Source organism: Pteropus medius, unplaced genomic scaffold (genome assembly GCF_902729225.1).
Source record: "Pteropus medius unplaced genomic scaffold, Ma_sr-lr_union100, whole genome shotgun sequence".
NCBI classification, from domain to species: Eukaryota; Metazoa; Chordata; class Mammalia; order Chiroptera; family Pteropodidae; genus Pteropus; species Pteropus medius.
Window position 1 is genome coordinate 2,710,879 of NW_024341894.1, and position 22,333 is coordinate 2,733,211.

General features: G+C 44.8%; 1 protein-coding gene across 1 annotated transcript in view; it reads left to right on the forward strand.

Moving 5' to 3' along the window:
• The first annotated feature begins 12,028 nt into the window (after nucleotides 1-12,028).
• ANKS6 (ankyrin repeat and sterile alpha motif domain containing 6) overlaps nucleotides 12,029-22,333 on the forward strand; it is a 45,449-nt gene continuing 35,144 nt past the window's right edge. Inside the window, exons 1-2 of the mRNA XM_039856047.1 lie at nucleotides 12,029-12,378; nucleotides 19,255-19,757. Of these exons, the coding sequence (XP_039711981.1) occupies nucleotides 12,029-12,378; nucleotides 19,255-19,757 (853 nt within the window). The remainder of the gene's footprint in view (nucleotides 12,379-19,254; nucleotides 19,758-22,333) is intronic.

The following is a 22,333-nucleotide window of genomic DNA, read 5'->3' on the forward strand; positions in this document are numbered from 1 at the left end:
GGGGACCCGGATCCCGGAACCTCTACGCCGCCCCGCCCCACCTGTGCACCGCCCCCTTCCCGCCCCGCGCGTCGGGCGGCAGGAGCTTGGCCCCCATGCCGCGGAGGGTGACTATTTTTACGCAGTCTGCACTTGGACTTGCAGAGATTTGTGTCTGTTGGGCTGTGTGCATTGTTAAAAATGTAACGGTGTAAAACCTTTAGCTCAGCGCCTGGCATATCGTAAGCGCTCTGTAAATGTTGGCTGCAGGGTTCTTCCATTATCTCATCTGACCCTTAGTCCAAAAAGAGGGGTACTAGGATTATGAACTCCATGTTACAGATAAGAAGACTGAGGCACAGCCAGGCTAATGGACACCAGGCTGTCAACTAAGGCCTGAAGGCCCGACCTAAGACACAGTGGATCTCTTGAAAAACAAGCCCTCCTCTGGCTCCCTAGTACTCAGTATTATGTTTCTTACACTCACTTTACAGAAGCCTTCAAGAAGCTGATCTAAGCGATGAACTGCCCCCTTAGAAAAACACATGCATAGGCACCCATAATACGATTCCACGCATCCGGGCCATCCGTTCACGTTAAATAACCCCGCCTTGGCGCCAGGTTTCCCTTTGGAGGATTGAGGGAATAAAGGAACCACTGGGGTGCTGGAAATATTTAAGGCGTCAAGACTAGAATAAGACCTGAGGCTCTCTCCCATGGGCGAAATTTAAGAATGAGCCAAACAAACAAACAAACAAACAAACTCGACTCAATAATCAAACAATATTTTAAAAAGTCAAAATGAATGCCAAAATCCATAATAAAACAAAATGTCAAAATTTTAAATAAAGGTAGAATCTGTCCCTGTGCTCACCTTGCTCACCTCACTCACCTACTCCCAGCCCTGATTCTATGTCTTGATTTTGGTGGGGATCACAAAGACATATACAGGTGTAAAAATTAATTAAGTTCTTTAAAACTTATGCGCTTGACTTTGAAAGTTATCTCTCAATTAAAAAAGCAAAACATAAAAACTAAATTAAAAGACAATGCAGAAAAAAAGGAGAACCCCTGTCCTCCAGGACAAGTGCTAAAGTCCTCAGCTTGGCAGAAGACCTCAGAATGTGACTCCAAATTCTGCAAAGCCTATCTCCAGCTGCTGGGGGAGGGGAGAGGCAGGTCTTCACCACTCCAGGTCTTTGCACATGCTGTTTCTTCTTTTTGAAAAGCCCTTCCCCATCTGGCAAACTGCTACCTTTCCTTCAAGGCCCTGCCAAAAGCCGCCTCCTCTGTGAAGCCTTTGGCAACTCCGCAGCCTTTTAGGTAAATGTATTTCAAGACTGCATCATCCTTTTGTGTATTAGTCAGGGTTCCTCAGGAACCAGGAAGAGATATGGTAAGAGATTTATTGCAAGGAATTGGCTTGTATTATTATGGGGGCTGGTTAAGCGAGTCCAAAATCCATAGGGCAGGCCATCAGGAAGGGCAGGCTGAAACTTTCTGGCACAAACTGAAGCTGTAGTCCACAGGCAGAATTTATTTTCTAGGGCAATCTCAATTCTGCTCTTAAGGCTTTTCAACTGATTAAATCAGGCTCACTTAGATAATCTCCTTTACTTAAAGTCAACTCATTGTAAATGTTAATCATAGCTACAAAACAGCTTCACATCAGGTTAGTATTTGATTGAATAACTGGGGATTAAGGCCTAGCAAGCTGACACATCAAACTAACCATCTCTATTAGTTTCCTAGGGCTTTCATAACAAACCACCACAAACCGAGTGGCTGAAAACAATAGAAATTTATTCCCTCACAGTTCTGGAGACTAGAAGTCCAAAATTAATCAGTCCTGTCAGCAAGGCCATATTCTCTGTGAAGGCTCCAGGGGAGAATCTGTTCTATACCTTTCTCTTAGTTGCTGATGTTACTGGCAATCCTTACTTAGCATTCCTGAGTTTCTAGATGCCTCACTCACTCCAATCTCTACCTTTATCATCATATAGCATTCTTCTGATATGTATCTATATCTGTATCCCTTCTACTCTTCTAAGGAAACCAGTCATATTGGATTTGGGCTCACTCTAATGACCTCATCTTAACGCGATTACATCTGTAAAGGCCTTATTTTCAAATGAGGTCACATTCATAGGTACCAAGGATTAGGACTTCAACATATCTTTTTGGAGACACGATTTGATCCATAACACCATCATATTTTGTTATGGTGCTTGGTACATGAGACTGTGTTTAATTCAATCCTGGTCTTGTAACAAAAAGAAAGTAACGGATTTAAGAGTATAAACTGTGGTCACTTTAGGTTTTCAGAGCTTGGTACAGCGTCAGACACACAGTAAGTACTCAATTAATGGCAGGTTTGTATCTCACACTCACTTCCACAGGCATCTGCTTGAACTCACTGGGGAGGTATTTGGTAAAGGGCACAACCTGGTTAAGGGCAAAGAGAGGTTACTTCCAAAATGTAACAAACATGAATTCTTTAGGTCTTCTTCCTTGGAAAGGCCTCAGTGGTAATCTAATCTGAGAGTTTTCAAAGTCCCCAGAAACTCCTGAGGACCACCCAAGAAAGTAAAAAGGAGGCTGACTGGGTAGAGCTCTGGTTCTCCTCCCTGAAACCAGAGCATTGACACATTTATCTGCTTAATGCTTTAAACTTCTTTATTAGATTGCAACACCCTCCTTCCTAATTACCAGAGTAATTGGCAACAAGAACAAAGGAAGTGTGTTGTCCAGGCTCACAGCTGGTTAGTGATAGAACAGGAAATAGAATGAAATGAAAAGGTGTGGCAGAAACTGCTGGATGTCTGCCAATATCCATTCTCCTCTTCTTTCATAACAGTAGAACCCCTGATTTTTCATTCGTTTGTTTTTCTGGACCCATGGTCTTCCAAAAAAAGACTAGATTTCTTAGCCTCCCTTTCAGCTAGACATGGGCTACATGACTAAGTGTACTGCCAACAGGCTGTAAGTGGTGGCGTCAGATGAGGCTTCTGCGTCATGTCCTTAAAGGAAACTTCATGATCCTTCCTTCATCTTTGCTGACTGGATTTAAATATGAAGACTGGAGTTCAAGCAACCACTTTGGGTCATGAAGTAAAAGTCAAGCACTGAGAGTGGCAAAACACCATGGCAGAAGGAACCCAGTTCCTTAACATTGTGGACACTGAACCAATCCTGACATCTTCCTTCCACGCTCTGTTTATTTGAGAGAGAAATAAACTTCTATTTCATTAAAGTCACTATCACTATGGTTTTGTTCTATCTTATGCAACCAAATCTAAGCCTCACTGGTACATAGGACTAATTGCAAAAGAATTGCCCCCAAATCTAGCTCTGATTTGAAAGTAAGGCTGTGAATTCTTTGATACTCCCTCCCCTTGAATCAAGGCAGACTTATAACTGTTTCAACCAATAGAATATGGTAGAAGTGAAGCTCTGTGACTTCTTAGGCTAGATCTAAAAGGCCATGAAGTTTCTACCTTGTTCATCGGGTCATTGTTCTTGGAGCCTTGAGCTGCCAGGGAATAAATCTGACTATCCTGGTACCATCATGCTATAAAGGCCACAGGTAGACATCCAGTCAAGAGTACCAGCTGAGCCCAACCTTCAGCTAGCCAAGCTGGTCCAGGCATCAGACAGGTGAGTGAAGAAACCATCTTGGAAATGGCTCCTCCCTAGCCATTCCAGTCACCGCAGCCATTCAAGTCATCTCAGCTGTGGCCAGGACATCATGGGACATAAAAGAGAGGTGCCCTTTTCAAATTCCTGACCCATAGGATCCATGAGCATAATAAAGGCAGTTTTGAGATGGTTTGTTGCAATCAATAACTGAAACAAATGGATGAGTTTAAGCAACATATTTCAACGGGAAATATTTATTGAGCATCTACGACATGCCAAACACCATGCTAGGGACTAGGCACGCTATAATGAGCAAGTGTCAAGACAAAGCTGGACACTAGTTTAAATGGTGAGGATAGATTTTAATCAGGAACATACGGCTGCAATAGTAAAGAGGGTTAAGCATGAACTGATGCAACTTTTATTTGCATAGAGATGGCTAGGCATTTTAAATAGAGTTGGGGAAGTAAAAAATTACAAAGAGTTGGTGAGTGTAAATGCTGATTAGACCAGCATGTCTGTTAGCTGGCAATGCTCCAAGTCAGGATTCTATCCTCCCACAGAGTCTAGGAGGCAGTGGTCCTATCCTTCAGAAAGACACTTCTGAGTTGTAAGAGAAACACATACATCTCAAAGAAACAGAAAAAGAATTCACAATTGTAAGTCCCTTTTTAGTAAATGCTCTAAGAAAGAATGGTCAGGGGCCTATGATTAGATAATAGCTAGAATTGTGAATTCTTTGGGCAGCCTCAAGATTTCTCAGGCAGGCACTTAAAGGGAGCTAGCGTCATCCTAGAGATGCAGCCTTGAGACGTTAGAAACTATGTTAGTGTTTGTTAAAATCTTTTAATGTGAGGAAGTGGGTGGATAAAATCATTTGTGTTAAGAGTCTGTAGTTTCTATAGGCCAAGGTTGAGGTGTAGTCAGGAAGGAGACTCAGAGGAGCCTGGCTAGAGTTTGGTCAAAGGGATAATCTTTGTTACAAGACAGATATTTTTGACATCATGATGCTTAGAATATAATGGAATACACAGATATTAAAAAGATAACTTATTATAGTTGCAGTCAAATGTTTTGAAAAATTACGGGGTGCTAAAATGGCTTATAATAATAGAACTGGTACAGTTAAGGGATGTAGGGAGGCTTTTCTGATAAAGTAATGTTTACGCAGATACCTGAATGTTAAGTACCTGAGATTTGAAACCATATTTTAGGTTAATCTGGAACTCCCTCTGCTGGTGCCTAGTGAAAGGAAAAAGAATGGTTTTATACCTTCTGTAGAAGGATAGAGTATGTTCGCTATTTTTTGTTTGTTTGTTTGTTTTTTAACATCCTGGGGAGTTAGTCCAAAGTTTTTTATCAAATATTCTCTATTCTCAAGGGGCCCACAGCAAAAACATTAAGAGGAACAAGTTCAGTCAGATTTCTTACATTTCATTTTACAGGTAGGGAGTCTGAGTCACAGAGCAGAAAGAGGGTCTCGAACAAGTCAGTGACTCAGGTAGAGTTAGGATCTAACCCGCCATCCTCTTCAACTCACAGCCTCTGGTTAATGCCCCCCTAGAGGAAAGGAGCCTTCTGTAAACATCTGCCCCAGGCTCCAGGAGAGGGATGGGGTTTGGGGAGAACCATGCAAAGCAGCTTCCATCCAGGACAACCTGCTGCTGCTACCAGACTAGAAGGAGGTGACTCCACCCACAGAACAGAGTCTGCTGGTTGGTGCCAGAAGGCAGGTGTGATAGGAAAGACCTGGAGCTGTGCCTTTTGGCCTCTGTCTAGACACCCAACAGATTTAAGATCTGTGGTCAGATTAGAAAACAGACAAGGATTACAATTCATAGTGCCTTGAATTGGTTTACCAAATTGGAATACTTCCTGGTAGATGCTCAGTTGAAGAGAAAGAGTGATGGAATTAGACCTTAAAAACATGGATTCAAGTGCCATGTAATGAATAAAAGCTGTCATTTATCGAATGCCTATATATGCCATAAACTACTACACTTTATTTTTCACATATCATCTTATTTCACCCTCGTGACAACCTTGCAAGGTAGCATCTTGCTGCTCGAAGTGTGGTCCTTAGACCAGCAGCGTTGGTACCACCTGGGAGCTATCAGAAATATAATAGCTTGTTTGACATGAAACGCTGAAAATGGTCCCTGCCCAGAGTAGGCACTATATAAATGTTATTAATGCCGATGAGTTGACATCCAGAGAGGGCAAATCCAGCTGGGACCTTAATTCTTTTCATACCTTTTCCCAAATTGAGTACTCTGTCCTTTCCTTGGGTTTGTTATCAGTTTTGTTTGTTTGTTTGTTTGTTGGGGGGGGCTTATTTTTTCTTTGACCACACTATCTCATCTCTTCTCATCTCATCTCATCGGCTGCTTGACCAACAAATAGATTTCTCTAGAAAGCACTTTTGATTTGTTGTATTAGTTTCCTTCATGGGGGTCATTACATCTCTTTTAGAGCTTAATATGACATATGATAGACGTGGTATTTCAAACATTGGTGGGAAAAGATGGCTGATTAGGTCAACGATTGGGGCAACTTGATATCCATTTGTAAAAAAATAAAGTTAAATCCCAGCCTCACACCTTACACCAAAATAAATTCCAAATAATCAAAACATGTCAAAGTAAAAAAGAAAAAACAAATCATGAAAGTACTAGATGAAATAACCCAAAGATGTTCATGGAAAAGATTTATAAATCTGACTAATATATAAAATCTTAAAAAATTTGTAAGGCCCCAAATAATATAAACTCAAAAGACAAATCAGAAAGAGATATTTGCAGATAACATTAACCCAGTATGTGAATTAACAGGGAAATAAAAAAAACAAACAAAAATGGCCAGAGGATTTGAATAGACATTTCCCCAGCCAAAAAAAGAGATAGAAATCTCTATTTAAAATACATGCAAATTAAACTTACTCTGAAGTATTGTTTTACTTATCAGATTGGCAAAGATTAAAAAGGTTATTAATTCCAGTGTTGGCAAGGATATGAATAAACAGACACTTTCCTACACTGCCGGTAGGAATGCAAACTGGTATAACCTTTTGGAAAGCAATTAGGCAACATTTATTAGAAATGTTAATATTCACATCCTTTTGATTCTGCAATCTCACACCTAGGAATTCATCCAACAGTAATAGGTTCACAAGTGCCTAAGAGGTGCCTAAGAAAATTTATTGCAGTATTGTATATAAAAGCGAAAAGTTGGAAACAACTCAAATGTCCACTAATAGAAGATTATAAATAAAGTATTGTACCTCCATATGCTAATATACCACAGCATCATGAACAAGAATGACACTAATTCTGAGCATGTAACATACAAATGTGCTTAAGATGTGTCATTAAGTTAAGAAAAGCAAGTTGTAGAGCTGTATGAATAGTACGATCCTATTTTGGCAAAATATGTTAACATATACACACAAAAAGACTCTACAGGAATATTCACCAAACCATTAACTACATTACGTTTACTTCTGACAACTGAGATTCTGTGGCCCTTTCATTTTCATTCAATTTATTTATTTTTCAAAAAATACTTATTGGTCACCTACAACTTAGCAGGCAGCACGTTAGATTCTAGGTAAACACCCAAAGCCATTCACAACATTGGAATTCTTCACACCAAAAAGTCTTACCTTATTAGGAAAAAAACATTAGACATTTAAAAGCAAACAAAGGGAATAATTTACTTCCTCGCAAACCCTCCTTACCTCCTTTCTAACCCACTGCACCAGTCTCTGGTCTCCCTACCCCACTGCTCTCTCTTTCCAATGTTTCCTCTCTATTCCTATAACTATCCAGACTCCATCCGGTCTTTGGGTCCAACTTGTGGCCAAGCTCTCCCATGAGACTGTCAGTGTTACCCACAAAACTGTGATACTTTCCCCTGAACTGACGATGAGAACTCACAACCATCCTGTTCTGCAATCATGTCTGATTCCCTAGGAGTCGGGGGCTACGTCTCTATCATCCAACACATAGAATGCCTGGCATGCAGGCACTGGATAAACATTGGTTGAATAGGGATCATATTGGCAATGGAGCTGCACTGCTCAGATCGCCCCTTGAGAGAACCTGCTGGAGAGCACAGCTGACTGAGAGCCTTCAGCAGCTATGCCTTTGGAGCCTCTTTGGAATTCTTGCTGAATTCTGCTTCCCTGGGCTTCTCCCAATCAGTGACCGAATGTAGTGAGGGAACCAGAATGCACCATTTCTGTCTGATGCAGGATGCCTTAGTAGGTCACCTTTGTTTGGTGACTCCCCATTAGTCTGGCTGCATGACAGAACTGCTCAGAAGCCTGAATCTCCTCCTATTCAAGCCCCCTTCCTTCCCACTCTCCTTTCTCAGTTGTCAGACCCTGCACCATGGTCTGAAAGCTTTTCTTCCTTTTTCCTCCTCTTTCTCTCTTTATCCTACACGACCATTTCTCCCAGAATAAAAATCATCTTGGCTTTTGATTTTCAGAGGTCCCAAACCAACACAGAGATCAATGGAAAAATACTAGATGAAGAGTTCATAAATACTAAGAATATAAATACACTTGTATAAGAGATTTATATACAAAGATGTGCTGGATCCATGTTTCAAAAATTCTGTGTACATGATCTGGGGATTGTGTTGAAATTCAGATCCTGGCCCCAAGATGCTGTGTTTCTAAGAAGCTCCCAGGCAGTACCAATGCTGCTGGTCCAAGAACTACACTTTGAACAGCAAGGTGCTGGAAACTTTATTTGCCCTGCTGAGTCTCTCTCCTCTCTGTTCTGAATCCTGGGAAGCCCACTGTGAGGACTCCATCAACAGGCTCTGAACCCCTGGCTAAAAGTAGAGTTTGGCCAATGAGGAGCATGGGCAGGAGATCAGAGAGCAGAAGGAGGGTGAGACCAGAGGTTTTTATTCCTCTGGGACTCACTCTCTACTGGGTTGCTGGGGGTTAGCTATGTTCTTCTCCTGAAGGCCATAGCTCCTATCAGGTAGATCTGTCCAGTTTCCTCTCTTGCAAAATTCCAGCAATTGCTCTCTCCTGTTCCCCCTTCAGGTCTGGGGTGTAACAGCCACCAGCCTTGGAGTACTGCACCAACCCTGTGGCTCTTAAACCTGCTCCACATTTCTGGACTTAGTCCATTAGTAAATGTTCCTCATTTCCTTAGCCAAGTGTGCCATCTGTCTCCTACAAGCACAGTTCAATGCAGGATTTTTTAATAATAGCAGAAAACTGGAAACAAGTTAATTGTGCATCATTTAAAATGATTAAATTATGGTACATCTGCTTAATGGTATCACACGCAACCATTAAAAAGGATGTAGTAGATCTATATTCACCTATATGGAAATATGCTCAAACCATTTGCTAAGTGAAACAAACAAACAACAACAACAACAACAAACCCCACAAGATTCAGAACAGCGTGCATTGTATGAACCCATTCATTTCGAAAGTAAAATAGGCATTTGTTAAGGCTTGGATTGCAAGTGACTGATGACAACCCTGCTCAAAACAAACCTAATAAAAAAAAAGGGGAGGGGATTGGAATTTCTGACTCCGTCTTTTCCTATCATTTTCTGCCTCTGTTTTCCTGTGTAGTGGCTTCACTCTCAGGCAGGCTGTCTTCAGGTGGTGGCAGAGCAAGCGTCAGGTTGGCTTGCAATATCCTGACCTCCTGACAGCAGACAACCTCAGAAGAGAGGGCTTCATTTCCAGTGGCTTTAACAAAAAATCCTGGGCTGAAGCAATCAGGATGGGCTTGGACATACACTAACCACTGAACCACATGGACTGAGAGTAGGGGAGGGAGGCTTCCTAAGAGAAAGAAGGTGACTCTTCCCAGAGAAGGTGAGGCAGTACAGGTGTAAGCAACAGGTGTCTACTCTAGAGGGAGTATTTGTAGTGGGCACTTGTTATCCTTTCTGACTGCCCAGCATCTGAATACCTTTCCTATGTTGGAGAGTCTCCTACCTTCTGGGGCACCTATACTGGAGCTTACCTTCCTCTATAGATATTGAAAATGCCAGAAACACAGTTTCCCGGCCTCCCTTTCTGCCAGGCAAAACATGTGACCCAGGCTATTCAGACACTCCTGTCTCAGATTCTGACTCTAAAAAGTTGATGACACCAAAAAGCACTTGTGCAGATGCCACTCTGGTATAGGGTGCAGCCATGGAACGATTTGTTCCTGGTTGTGGGGCCTCTGAGACTGGTTCTCTGGCCCTCATGGGATCTGTGAGCTACGAAGAAATCTTGGATTAAATCTCCTTTCTGCTTAAAATCTCTAGGGTGTTAATTTCTGCTGCTTGCAATCAAGAACCTTAATTAATGCCTATATGAATGTGTGCATTTTGGGAAAAATAAACTAAAATGTGACTATTGGTTACCTATGAGGAATAGGGCTGGGAGGGTGAGAGAGGAAGAAAAGGAGCTTTTTCTTTCTCTTTATGCCCTTTTTTATTGGTGGAATTTATTTATTTTTACCATGTATATTACTTTCATAGTGAACCAACCCCTTAGTAAAAATATAAGATACCAGAATAAATAGAATAAGACAAGATTGCAATTGCTTAGGATTATCACAGAAACAGAAGTCTTCATTAGATCTTCAAAAGGAAGTCATCCTCACCTCTATTGCGGTGAATGGGGCCAAATCTGGAAATGATTGACAATGTACCACCTCCAACACTGGGCCTAAGTGATTCGCTCTATCCCTGTAACTCACCTGCTCAAACATGTTCCATGGCTCCTCACTACTCACAGAATAAATACCATTGTGTTAAACTTGGCACTGAAGCATTTTGCAAGCAGAGCCCTGTGTACTTTCAAGACTTTTCCTTATCTCTACACTTTGCCTGGAAGACCTTTCCTTCCAGCTCTACTGGCCCAGATCCTAAGAGCATCACCACCTTCTTTAATCTGCCAACACCATAACTCATTCCTTCCTCGCGCCCTCATCAAATGTTGCTCTATATTATAACTCTCTATATATGAGACTCAGTCATTTAAAATTCATGTACTGATCACCTACTGAATGGCTTGGTCTTTTGCTAGGCTTTGGGACCACAGCTCGCAATCTATGGAAACCAATTAGCCCATAACAGAATGCTAATGTTATCATAATGAGCAGATGGCATCAGCAATTTGCAGGCAGGACTGCTCTTGTTAGAATCCTTCTTTTTCCCTCTGCCTGGATTGCACCCTCCTCAAATGTCCATATAAGTCGACTTCTCAATTCCTTCGGGTCTCTGTGAAAACGTCACTTTCTCAGTGACCCCTTCTCTACTCACCCTATTATAAAATAACATCGCATCCTCTGTCCTACCGACTTAGATTTATGTTACATTCTTTCTATTTATTGTTTGAATAGACATCCATCTTGTTTGTGTGGTTATAGCCTGTCTCTTTCCACTGTCAGGTCCAGGAAGGTAGGGAGTTTATATTGTTCCCTGTAGCTTTTCCAGCACCTAGAACAGTACCTGGCACATAGCGGGTACTCAGTATTTGTTGAGAATAGAAAGAGAATTGGACTAGATGTCAGAAGACCTGGGTTCCAGTCAAGCTCTCCCGCAGAATAGTTGTGTGGCCTATCGCAAGACACAGTTGTCTCCTCTGTAAATTGGGAGTGATCATCTGGTGGCTGACAGGACTGCTGTGAAGGTCAAACAGTGGGTCCTAAGATTTAGTTTGCATCAGAATCACCTGGGGGGCTTGTTAAAATTAGGCGACAGGACTCCACACTCAGTTTGTAAGTAGGTCTCAGTGAGGTCAGAAAGTTTGCATTTATAACGTCTGCCATGGTGCTGTTTCCAGAACCAATAATGAAGAGAAATAAGATAAGGGCGCCTGTAGCCCTAACGGCCCGGCTCAGCTAAGGTCTGGCACTAAAGGCCCCGCAGAACATTCTGGAGGGACAGAGTGGACTCATCCCTTCTTTAATTCAGTCAGCAACTACTTAGGACGTGCCCTGGCCAGGCAGATACGACGGTGGACTCAGACTCGGCCTAAAGGTCCGGCACTAGCGGCAAGTCTGGTCAGCCAGGCTGGTCAGCCAGTCCGTCCTCCGCAAGGGAAAGGAAGTTTGTGGAGCAGCGAGGACGGCTATAAGCGAGCGCGGAGAAGGCAAAGGTGGACCAGCGAGCTAGAGCCTCGGACGCCGCTGGGAGCTTCCGGGAACTCGCAGCTCCTCACCCCGCCCCGCGACGCGGCAGTGTAGGCGCGACCTCGCCCCCCAGGCGCGCCCCCGGCACACAGTAGGCGCGCGGCCCCGCTCCCGGCGCGCGCCCGGCACACAGTAGGCGCGCGAGCGGGCGGAAGGGGGCGCCAGCGCATGGTATCCGGGGGGCGGAGCCCGCGCAGCCTGCGGGGCAGACGGGCGTGGGCCGCGGGCTGCGGGCCGCGATGGGCGAGGGTGGGCTGCCCCCGGCCTTCCAGTTGCTGTTGCGCGCCTGCGACCAGGGCGACACCGAGACGGCGCGGCGGCTGCTGGAGCCGGGGGCAGCGGAACCGGCGGAGCTCAGCGCGGAGCCCGAGGTGGGCACGGAGCCGGCGGGGGCCGAGGCGGCCGGGCCCGGGGCGGCGGCGGCCGGAGCGCCGGTGCCGGTGGACTGCTCGGATGAGGCGGGTAACACGGCGCTGCAGTTCGCGGCGGCCGGAGGCCACGAGCCGCTGGTGCGCTTCCTGCTGCGCCGCGGCGCCTCGGTCAACAGCCGCAACCACTACGGCTGGAGTGCGCTCATGCAGGCGGCCAGGTGAGGGGTCAGGGGCACCGGGGGTGGTGTCCAGCGGTGTCCGGGTTCAGGCGGCAGGAACTGCCCGGAGGCCCCCGCAGACGCCCCGAGAGGTAAAGAGTCAAGGACTCGTTGGAGAGTTGGAATGGTAAACTTTGAGCAGCTTTGGGATACAAGGAGAAGTGGAAGTGCATTTTAATAACATCATAATCTTGGAAACACTGGGCTTTAAAAACAATCCGGACACTTGAGAGTAGAGTCTTAGAGACTCAGAATCTTAGAGGTGTTCATTCATTCCTTCTGCAAGAAGATTTTCCTAAGAACCTACCTACCTACTCTAGATTGGTGATGGGCATACCGTGGGACTCAGGTAAAGACCCCGTTGGGAGGAGCTCACTGCCATTGGGCAAGCCAGACAAGGGAACAGGATTGACAGGGAAAGTTCAGGGAGTTCTGGAAGTTCCAGACCCAGTTTGGGGAGGTGGAGGAAAGTTTCTAGTAAGGATGATGTATGTATTCAAGTGGAGACCTGAGGATGTCTAAGAATTAACCAGAAGTAGGAGGTGGGTTACCAGGTGATAGGAGGCCCATGTAAAGGTTTGGAAGCAAAAGCGAACATGAGGAGTTAGTCGGACTGTCAGATGTTATGGTGGGAGTTGTAGGATATGAGCTCTCCCTGCAGAGAAAGTGGCAGTTGCTAGGTAGCAGGTCTGAGAAAAGTGAGGTATCCTAAGGGCACTGGGGAGTAATGAAAGGTTCTAGGTACAGCGATTGACTGAATCAGATTGTTTTGGAAAGATCACTTTTCCTGTGGTGTGAAGATGGATTGGAGTGGTAGGCTAGAATCAGAAATTCTGGTTAGGAAGGGATCGCAGCAGACTATGAACAGGTGATGCTGGCCTGGACCAGAGCAGAGACAGCAGCGGGACAGCAAAGAGATGGGTTTGAGAGGTACAGGCATACCTCAGAGATATTGCGGGTTCCATTCCAGACCACTGCAATAAAGCAAGTATCCCAATAAAGTGAGTCATAATCTTTTTGCTAGTGGAGGGTCTTGCCTTCAATTTGTAAAAAAACAAACAAAACAAACAAACAAAAAACTCCACAACATCTGTGAAGCACAATAAAGTGAAGCATGGTAAAACAAGATATGCCAGTACTCAGGAAACAGGATGAAAGGACTTGAGACCTTGATATAAAGAAACTAGTACACAGTGAATTCTCTCACTCCTTTTGGCCATCAACTTAGGTCCCACCCACCCATTTTCTTGCAGGAGTTCCCCAAGGAGGGAATGCAGGTCATTTGCAACTGCGGTGAATATTGCCAACTTGCTTTCCATATAGGTGTATTAGTTTCCTATGGCTGCTGTAACAACTCGCCACAAAGCCAGCAGCAATCACATAACTCCGACCCCTGTTTCTGTCATCACATCCTCTAACTTTGACTCTTCTGTCCCTCTTCCTCCATATTAAAGGACCCTTGTGATTACATTGGGCCCACCTGGGTAATCTAGGCTACTCTCCCCATCTCAAGATCAGCTGATTAGCAGCCTTAATGATTATTCTATCTGCAACCTTAATGATTATTCTATCTGCAACCTTAATTTCCCTTTTGCCGTGAATCCTAACATATGTTCTGAGGGTTAGTATGTGGACATCTTTGGGAGCCCATTTTTCTACTGGCCACAGCAGCTGCACCAGTTTACCCAATTTATCCTCCCAGCAGCAGTATGAATGATTGTTTTTCTACAGGCTCACCAACAGAGTATATTATTAGACTTTTGGATTTTTATGTCTGATGGGTGAAAAATCTTATTTCAGTGTAGCTGTGATTTGCATTTGTTAAATTGTGAGTGAAGTAAAGCATTTTTCCATATGTAAGGGCCATTTGTTTTTCTAAAAGGCATTGAAAACGCAACGTTCTTACACATAATGTTCTCATTGTGACCCACAGTATTTTATTCCTCTGAATTCTGACTATTACACAGTTCTAATCTAATTTGTATTGCTGGAAAATTTTTATTCTGCATTATTTTCAAGTAGATTATTTTCAACCGCTGCGTGATATTCCAAGTGTGATGGTACTGTGTTTTGCTTAACCATTCTCCAGCCCTTGGGCGTTTATTTCAATCAGTCTATTGAAACTTTGGCAATGCATTCCATTTAGGGAATGCACACCTGGGGCATGGCAGTGTTATATGCTCTTACCGGTGTGTTGGGACCCTTTGTCTTAAGATATTTAATATCATGCCAGTCTGGGGTGACCATAAAGCCTTTTGGGCTACCTACCTTTCTTTCTGAGGTTCCCTGTCTCTCTTAGTGGCCCCTTTCCACTCTTCCAGTTTTTAAAATACCAGGTGAATCCTCAGCCCTGGTAACTGTCTGTGCCGTGGCCATATCTGCCCATCTGTCTCTGCCACACCCTCTCTTGAATTCACACCCTCTCTCCTGCCTCTCTGCCTTAGTCCAGGCCACACCTTTGGAGTGGCCTTCCACTGCTTTCCTTTTTTCAGGTGTACCTTCTCTAATCCATCCTCTATAGAGCTTCCAGATCTTTCTGAAGTGAATGTTTGATTGTTCCTCCCCTGTGATGGCTTTCTAGTAAGAGCCCTTAGCATGGCATTTGCGGGCTCTCACGCTCCTCACATCCTTTCCTCTGCTTTCCGCCTGGCTGCCTAAACGAAACTTCCTAAACTAAACCTAAACTCAGGCCAAGATGATTTCATCCAGACTTTCCCTGTCTCCCTTTGGCTTTGTTTGTTTGTTTTTTGGTTAGCATTTATTGAGCATTTCCTATGTGCCAAGAATATTATCTCCACTTTATAGATGATAATCTAAAATTACAAAATTTGCTCATGAGCATATAGCGAGTCAGCAGACTTGGGGCATCCAGCTGCAGAGCCCTTACCATAACCACATACAGGAAGCCCCTTCTACCCTCAGTGAAGCGCCCCTGTTCTTCCTGGCTTAACTTCTTCCAGGAAGCCTGCCACGATACCCTTCCCTTCTCTGTTTCCTCAGCACGGGAAGGGCACCAGCAGTAGCGCCCACTACCCCATGCTATAGCTGGTCCCCTTCCTCAGTGGCACCCAATCCTGGCCACACACCAGAATCACTGGATGCTTTTTCAAATCAGATTCTTGAGTTTCCTTTATGGAGATTGTGATTCAGAAGATCTAGTGGGAAAGGGACTGTGTGAGAAGAGGCTCCCCAGTGATTTTTGGAACGCACTGATGTGAGCCTAATCTCTGAACTCCTACTTGCTGAGTGAGGTTTGTGACTGTAGTGTCTGGCAGGCTTCAGGGTGTCTCAGAGACCTCCGATCGCCAGTTTTTTTGCTATTAACCAAGTTCTACAGGATAGTCAAAGTCATCCGATTAAGTTCATCTAATTTCTGTTCATCTTGATGGGGCAGGAAACTCAGAAGAATTAACCTAAACTCTGTTAACTAATAAGTTAACATTTTTAAAGAATTTTTCTTCCTCTCTATAACTTGATACTGTTTGCTGGAATTTGTGGTCCAAGTGTCCTGACTTTGTCACTTGCAAATCAAGAGGCTCTGGACTGATTATGTTCCTTTTTATTCCTCTGTTTATCGTCTAGGTGCTGTTTGGGGAGCGTTAGCTATGACATACTCTTGTTTACTCCTAAGAGAATGTACTAGAATGTGACAGTCCTATGAGAGGATTAGAATTGACTCTCGACCTTTAGCTGGGCCTCTACAGGGCCTGGGTACTTCAAAATGTATTGTCCCTCAGTTGGCGAGACTGACCATCTGTACTCAGGTATCCCCTCTGCCTGTGTTGGGTTGTATTTGAGCTTTCTGCTGCCTAATCTGTATGTGGAGGAATAGTATATACAGAGAAGGATATACAATCTGTCTGTCTCTCGGATCAGGACAGGCAAATGCATGGCTTGTGCCGACACGTTCCAGTCTTTGTTCTTCCTCCCTGAATCTAGATACCCATTCAAGTGCCTCAACATGATGCTCCCAGCAGCCACCACTTTTGGTGGAAGAGAGCATCTATTTATCATCGCAACTCTGTTCCAAAGCTGGTCATTGGATCAAACCAGGCCATCAGAGGCCCTGTGCCTGAACTGCAGTTTGGTTGCTTGGGGATGTTTTAGTATTAGAAATGGTTACATTCATATTTTTTCCTTATTCTTAAAATGATAACCATTATTGGGCACTTTGTGTCAAGCACCGTGCTCAATGCTTTAACTGAATTAACTCATTCAACCCACACAAAACCTTGGAAAGCAGGTATTGTTGCTCTCTCTATTTTATAGATGAAGAATCAAGGCTCAGAGGAGTTAAGTAACTTACCTAAGGCCACACACCCAGGTATATGGCTCCAGAGCTTGTGCTCCCAGCCATGAATCCTGTAGCTGACCATTTTCCACTTGGCGTTGGCCACAAGGAAGCTACTTGCCAAATTTGCCTTATGCTAAAGGGACAGGTTGCATGGTGTTTACTTTGGCTCTAACTTCATCCTTGGCCTCTTTACTTTCCTCCTCCTGCCCTTTATTTCTCTGCCTTCCAGTGTAGCAGAGCTGGACTCTCTGCCCAGTGCTTTGAGTGGTGGGAGTATGTGCCAGGTCTTTAAACACAGGTGTTAATTGCAGAAATTAATTGGTAATCGTAGCAGCTGTTCAGAAAACCCCAGCTTCCCTGTCTTTAGTAATCACCTATTAGCAATTTAGCATCCACAAAATTATTTTAGCTTTTGTTGAATCCTTTTATATTTTCAGTCTAATTGAATGACCTCTTGGGCTACCCATGAGTTCAGAAAGCATTCCAAGTGTCAACATTTCTGCTGAAATTCAGCCCTTTTGTGGCTCTGTGAAAATTTGTTATACCAGAAGAGCAAGATTTGGGGTTTTAGGGTCTAAATTCAAGTTTTGACTCTGTCACTTTCAAATTTCTGGATTATTGCTGTCCATTCTAATCTTGATTTCCTCATCTGTGAAATGGGAGGGTTATCTCAGGATTTGTTAAGATCAATGAGATAAAAATATGACAGTACCTTTAATCTGCTGTTAGGAACTATACTAGATTTTATCTCATGCTTGGTAACTATAGTATAATCTTTTAAAAATTCACCACTCCAATGGAGGATATACCAGTTCTTCAGACAATTCACTTGCCTATCTTTGGACTGCCCTCTACATGGTTATACCGTTCATTCATTCACTCACTTATTCATTTGACAGTATTTACTGAGCTCCACTCTGGGTCAGCCACCCAGTCCTGTCTTTGGAGAGTCTAATAATTGGCGAGTACAGGAGCGCATGGCCAGAGCGTACGGTGTGGGAGTTGGGAGAAGATGAGGTTGACAAAGTTGGCAGGCGTTTGGGCAGTAGGAAGTTGCCGTCAGATTTAGGGTTTGGGAATGTCATTTTAGGTTTTGAGAATGACATCATGGATGAGCAGGAAGGAAGCACAGAGACAGATTGGGGTTGCAGCTTCTGCCTTTGAGTTTATTTCAGCTTGTCTTGACCTCTCTCTGCTCTTAGAGAAAAGGCGGGCAGGCCCAGCCTTCTATAGCTGGGGGAGCCAGTTCATTAAGCTTTCCCTCTGAGAGCCGTGCTTTGTAGGCTGAGGTGACCTGGTGCTGTTAAGGTTCATGTCCCAGAAGGTATTTGTTAAGTTCAAACCAGAGTTAAGCCTTGGCTCTGCCTCCACAGGGCGGAGGGAGGCCCTGGGTTTAGTTGAGCTACAAAACCCGTGTCCAGAAAGGAGGGGTGTGCACTAAGAGATTCAAAAAAACTGCCTCACAGGATGCAGACGTTATGCAGACAGCATGGTCTTGTACAACCTAGCACAGCCGGCCCCCCTCTTGTTGTCATTCTTTCCTTTCCTAGTTCAGGGGCCCCTTCCAGCTCTGACATACACAGCTCTGAGCTCAGAAAGTGTGCCAACCCAAAATGCTACAAAACAGAACTTTTCCGCCCTCTGGTGGCTAAAGGAGAAAGAGATTTTGCTGGGAAGAAGCATCTGTTCTCTTCCTGGTATGAGAGAGTTGGTGGGCACATGTTTGTCTTCCCAGTGTCCCAGCTTCTTTGAAGAGGGTCTGGCCCAAGCCCAGTTCTCAGCCTCCTGCAGTGGACATTCCTGCCAGCAGGTGGCAGCATGCCTCGGATGAGAAGTGAGAGCCCATCTCTGCTGACCACAGTCACAGCCACACCTCTTGGCATGGGGTCCACTGCCTCATTTGGAAGGACCTTCTCTGTGTGTACATTTGGGGAGGAGAAGGGTACACATGAGTCAGACATAGGCCCTGCCCATGGGAAAATCAGCATAGGCAGAAAGACAGATTACCACACTATAAAGCAGAATAAAGTGACCTTTCTGAGATGTGGGAGGCAACATGGTGTAGGGGAAAGAGGGAGGGCAGCACGATTCAGACAGACCTGGATTCTGACCCCGACGCAGCTCCTGACCGGCTAGGTAACCTTGCCGTATTGCATAATGTAAAACGATTACAATGATCAAAGCTAACATTTATATGGTGCTTCCTTTGGCCAATCATTGTTCTAGCTGCTTTATATAATATATTTAGGCATATTAACTCAATCCTTAACATTGTCCTGAAGTAGATACAATTATATCCCCCATTTTACAGATGAGGAAATGAAAGCACAAAGAAACTAAAGGTCTTTCTCAAGGTCATGCAGAGAGTAGATGGTAGAGCTGGATTTGAACTTAGGCAAGGCAGTTGCTCATCTCTGTGGTTTCACATGTGCAGGGCCAGCACAATTCCTGGCACCAGAAGAAGGCCTTTTATTATAAGCAGCTCTTATGACTTAAATAATTAATGATAAATGGGGATTACATAAGTGTTTCCTTATCAGTGCTCCATATTTAGTGTCACTAATTCTCCATCTTCCTGGCAGATTTGGGCATGTGAGTGTGGCACACCTGCTTCTGGATCACGGGGCTGATGTCAATGCCCAGAACCGGCTGGGGACCAGTGTGCTCACTGTGGCCTCTCGGGGTGGCCATTTGGGCGTGGTGAAACTGCTCCTGGAAGCTGGTGCCTTTGTGGACCATCACAGCCCCTCAGGCGAGCAGCCAGGGGCAGCAGACAGCAGGGATGAGCTGCTGGACATCACAGCCTTGATGGCTGCCATCCAGCACGGGCATGAGGCCGTGGTGCGTCTGCTGCTAGACTGGGGTGCAGATCCCAACCATGCAACCCAGACTGTGGGCTGGAGCCCGTTGATGCTGGCAGCGCTCATTGGAAGGCTCAGCATGGCCCAGCAGCTGGTGGAGAAGGGGGCCAACCCTGACCACCTCAGCGTCCTGGAGAAGACTGCCTTCGAGGTTGCACTGGACTGCAAGCACAGGGACCTTGCAGATTACTTGGACCCAATGACCACCATCAGGCCCAAGACAGGTCAGGCTTCCCCTCCCTGCCCCACCCCTACCATGGCTTCACAGAGGATCCCAAATTGTGTTTTAAAGACTCAAGCCATGGATTGCCCATCCAAAGGGCATACAGACATCAGAGTCCAGCCTGCAGGGCCATGGGACGTAAGCTGTGCTGTGTGTAAGAGTCAGTTGAGAGTGCCTGTCACATGCAAGGTTCTTGGCTCACACACCAAAAAGAGATTTGGGTAGCTCTGGGAAGAGCCTGGAAACCTACAAAGCAAGGCCCCTCCTCCCTAACTCTGATGCAGATGGCTCTGGGATCCTTCTAGAACAGAGTCAGCAAACTTTTTTTTGTAAAGGAACAGATCAGTATTTTAGACTTTGTGGGTCATACGGTCTGTGTCTTAATCACTCATTTCTGCTAGTGAAAGCAGCCTTACGTGATATGTAAATGAGTGGGTATGTTGCAGTAAAACTATAATTATAAAAACAGGCAGCGGGTCAGGTTTGGCCCATGGACTGTAGTGTGCCAGCCTTGCTCTAGAACAGTGTGCCTGATCTCGTCAGTGATCGGTCCTCAGAGACTAATTCACATAAAGTTCAGCCCACTTTAGAGGTTTTCAACACCTATTAATGTGTCCTGTTTCTTTTTTCTTTTTGCCATCTTTCTGGATTTTAAAGGGCTGTCTAAACAGTCCTTAGCAAATCTGCCACAGGACACATCATGTTTCAAAACCTCTAGTTGTACAGTAGGACCATGAAATGCAGTGTCACACACAGCCTCAGCGCCCTCTTCCTGTGATGGGTCTGACTTTGGTGATAGGACTGAGACAGTCCAGGCTGTAGGGACCAGCTGCACTGTATAAGCATCTAGGGCTGAAAAGTAAAAAATCTGAAGAAAAGGCCAGGCAAGGGACGTTGGACTGGTTGCCTGAATTCACCAAGCTTCCATTTGCCATCCATAAGTGGGGGACAGGAGTAACACCCACCCCACAGGACTGCTGTGAGGATTAAGTGAGGTCACCTCGGCCAACAGGGAGTATGTGAGAGATGTTGGCAGCTGCCATTACCCCTATTACTGTTGTCATATTTGACAAGATCGGGTCATGTCTGTGAGTACAGACTTCCCTGTCACGCATACCTAGGTTTGAAGCTAGTTCTCCAATTTGTAGCGGCGTGGCCTTGGGCATGTTCACTGTCCTGTCAGGGCCTCAGTGTCCTTCCTGTTATAAAACAGTTGTAATAAATGCACTTACCTTATAAGGTTTTGTGAGCAGTTGGAAGATTATGCCTATAAAATGTATATCCACAACCTGGAACGTAGATAGCACTGAGTAAATGGAAGCTATTATAATAGGTTTTTATTGACCATTTGTTCATTCAGTTATTCTACAAATATTTACTGAGTGCCTACTATGTACCAGGCATCATTCTTGGCACCTGGGATATATCAGATCCAATCCCTGCCCTTGAGGACCTTGGCAATAAACAGGAAATAGACTATTAAATAAAGTAAGTTACATAGCATGATAGGTGGGGGGTAAGAGAGGGTTTGGGGTGGCAGAGTGGGGGCGATGCATGTTGCAGTGTGAAGAAGGACAGTCAGGTGGCCTCCTTGAGGAGATGAGAGTTCCACCAACTGGCAAGAGCTGAGGGAATGCTCCACGTGGGCTCTCAGGGAAAAGTCTTCAGGTAAGACAGCAGCAAGGACCAAGGCTGTGTTATTAATAATGATAGGTCATTAAATAAATAATAGCCCCCAGCTGTTTTTGCGAGATGCCAGGAAATCTAACCCACTGGGGCCTTAGGGACCCCCAGGGTGTAATTGTCATTGTGACCCCCCTCCCCACCCTCACCGTGGTTGTACCTTGAGCTGCTGTCGTGTTGACATGAAAACTGCAGCCCAGAGCAAGGAAAGGACCAGCTCAGGGTCACTTGGCATCTGGAGCACAGCTACCTCAGCCTCGTGGGGTCAGACTAGATTGTCAGCGATTCATTTGTTCCAGATGGTTGCTTAGCAACCAACACCAAGGCCAGGTGACAGGCTTTTTTTTTTTTTTTTTGTCAAAGGGTCTTGACATGAGAAGGCATCAGCCCACATTAAATTAGAATCTGAAACACTTAAAGGAACATGACATATTCCTTAAAACTAAGATGCAATATCGTTGTATACTAGTATTTCAGAGGCAAAATCAGATACTTGGTTCCATGTCTACTTTCTTTAAGAACCCTGGAATTAAGTACTTACCTTTGCTGAGGTGATTGCTGGTCACTAGTAAAGATAACAAAAATTGCTCTTTGAACAGGCCTGTTTCTGAAGCATTTGCCCATCTATATTATTAATCTCTGAACTGTCATGTGGTCTCCACATTAGCATGTTATCCCATTTTAGCGATGAAGAGACACATCACTCTAGAAACGAGTATTCATTCTGATATGCTGACTCCAGACTCAGTGCCCCTTGTACTGTTCTTCACCTTCCTCCCAGCTGCCTACTGGGGCTGATCTGGACCGGAGGTTCGGCTCAGAGCCACAGGCTTCCTGCAGCTGCTCCATCCCTGGAGCTGGTGCAAGGCTGCAGGAAGTCCTGCCTTCCACTGC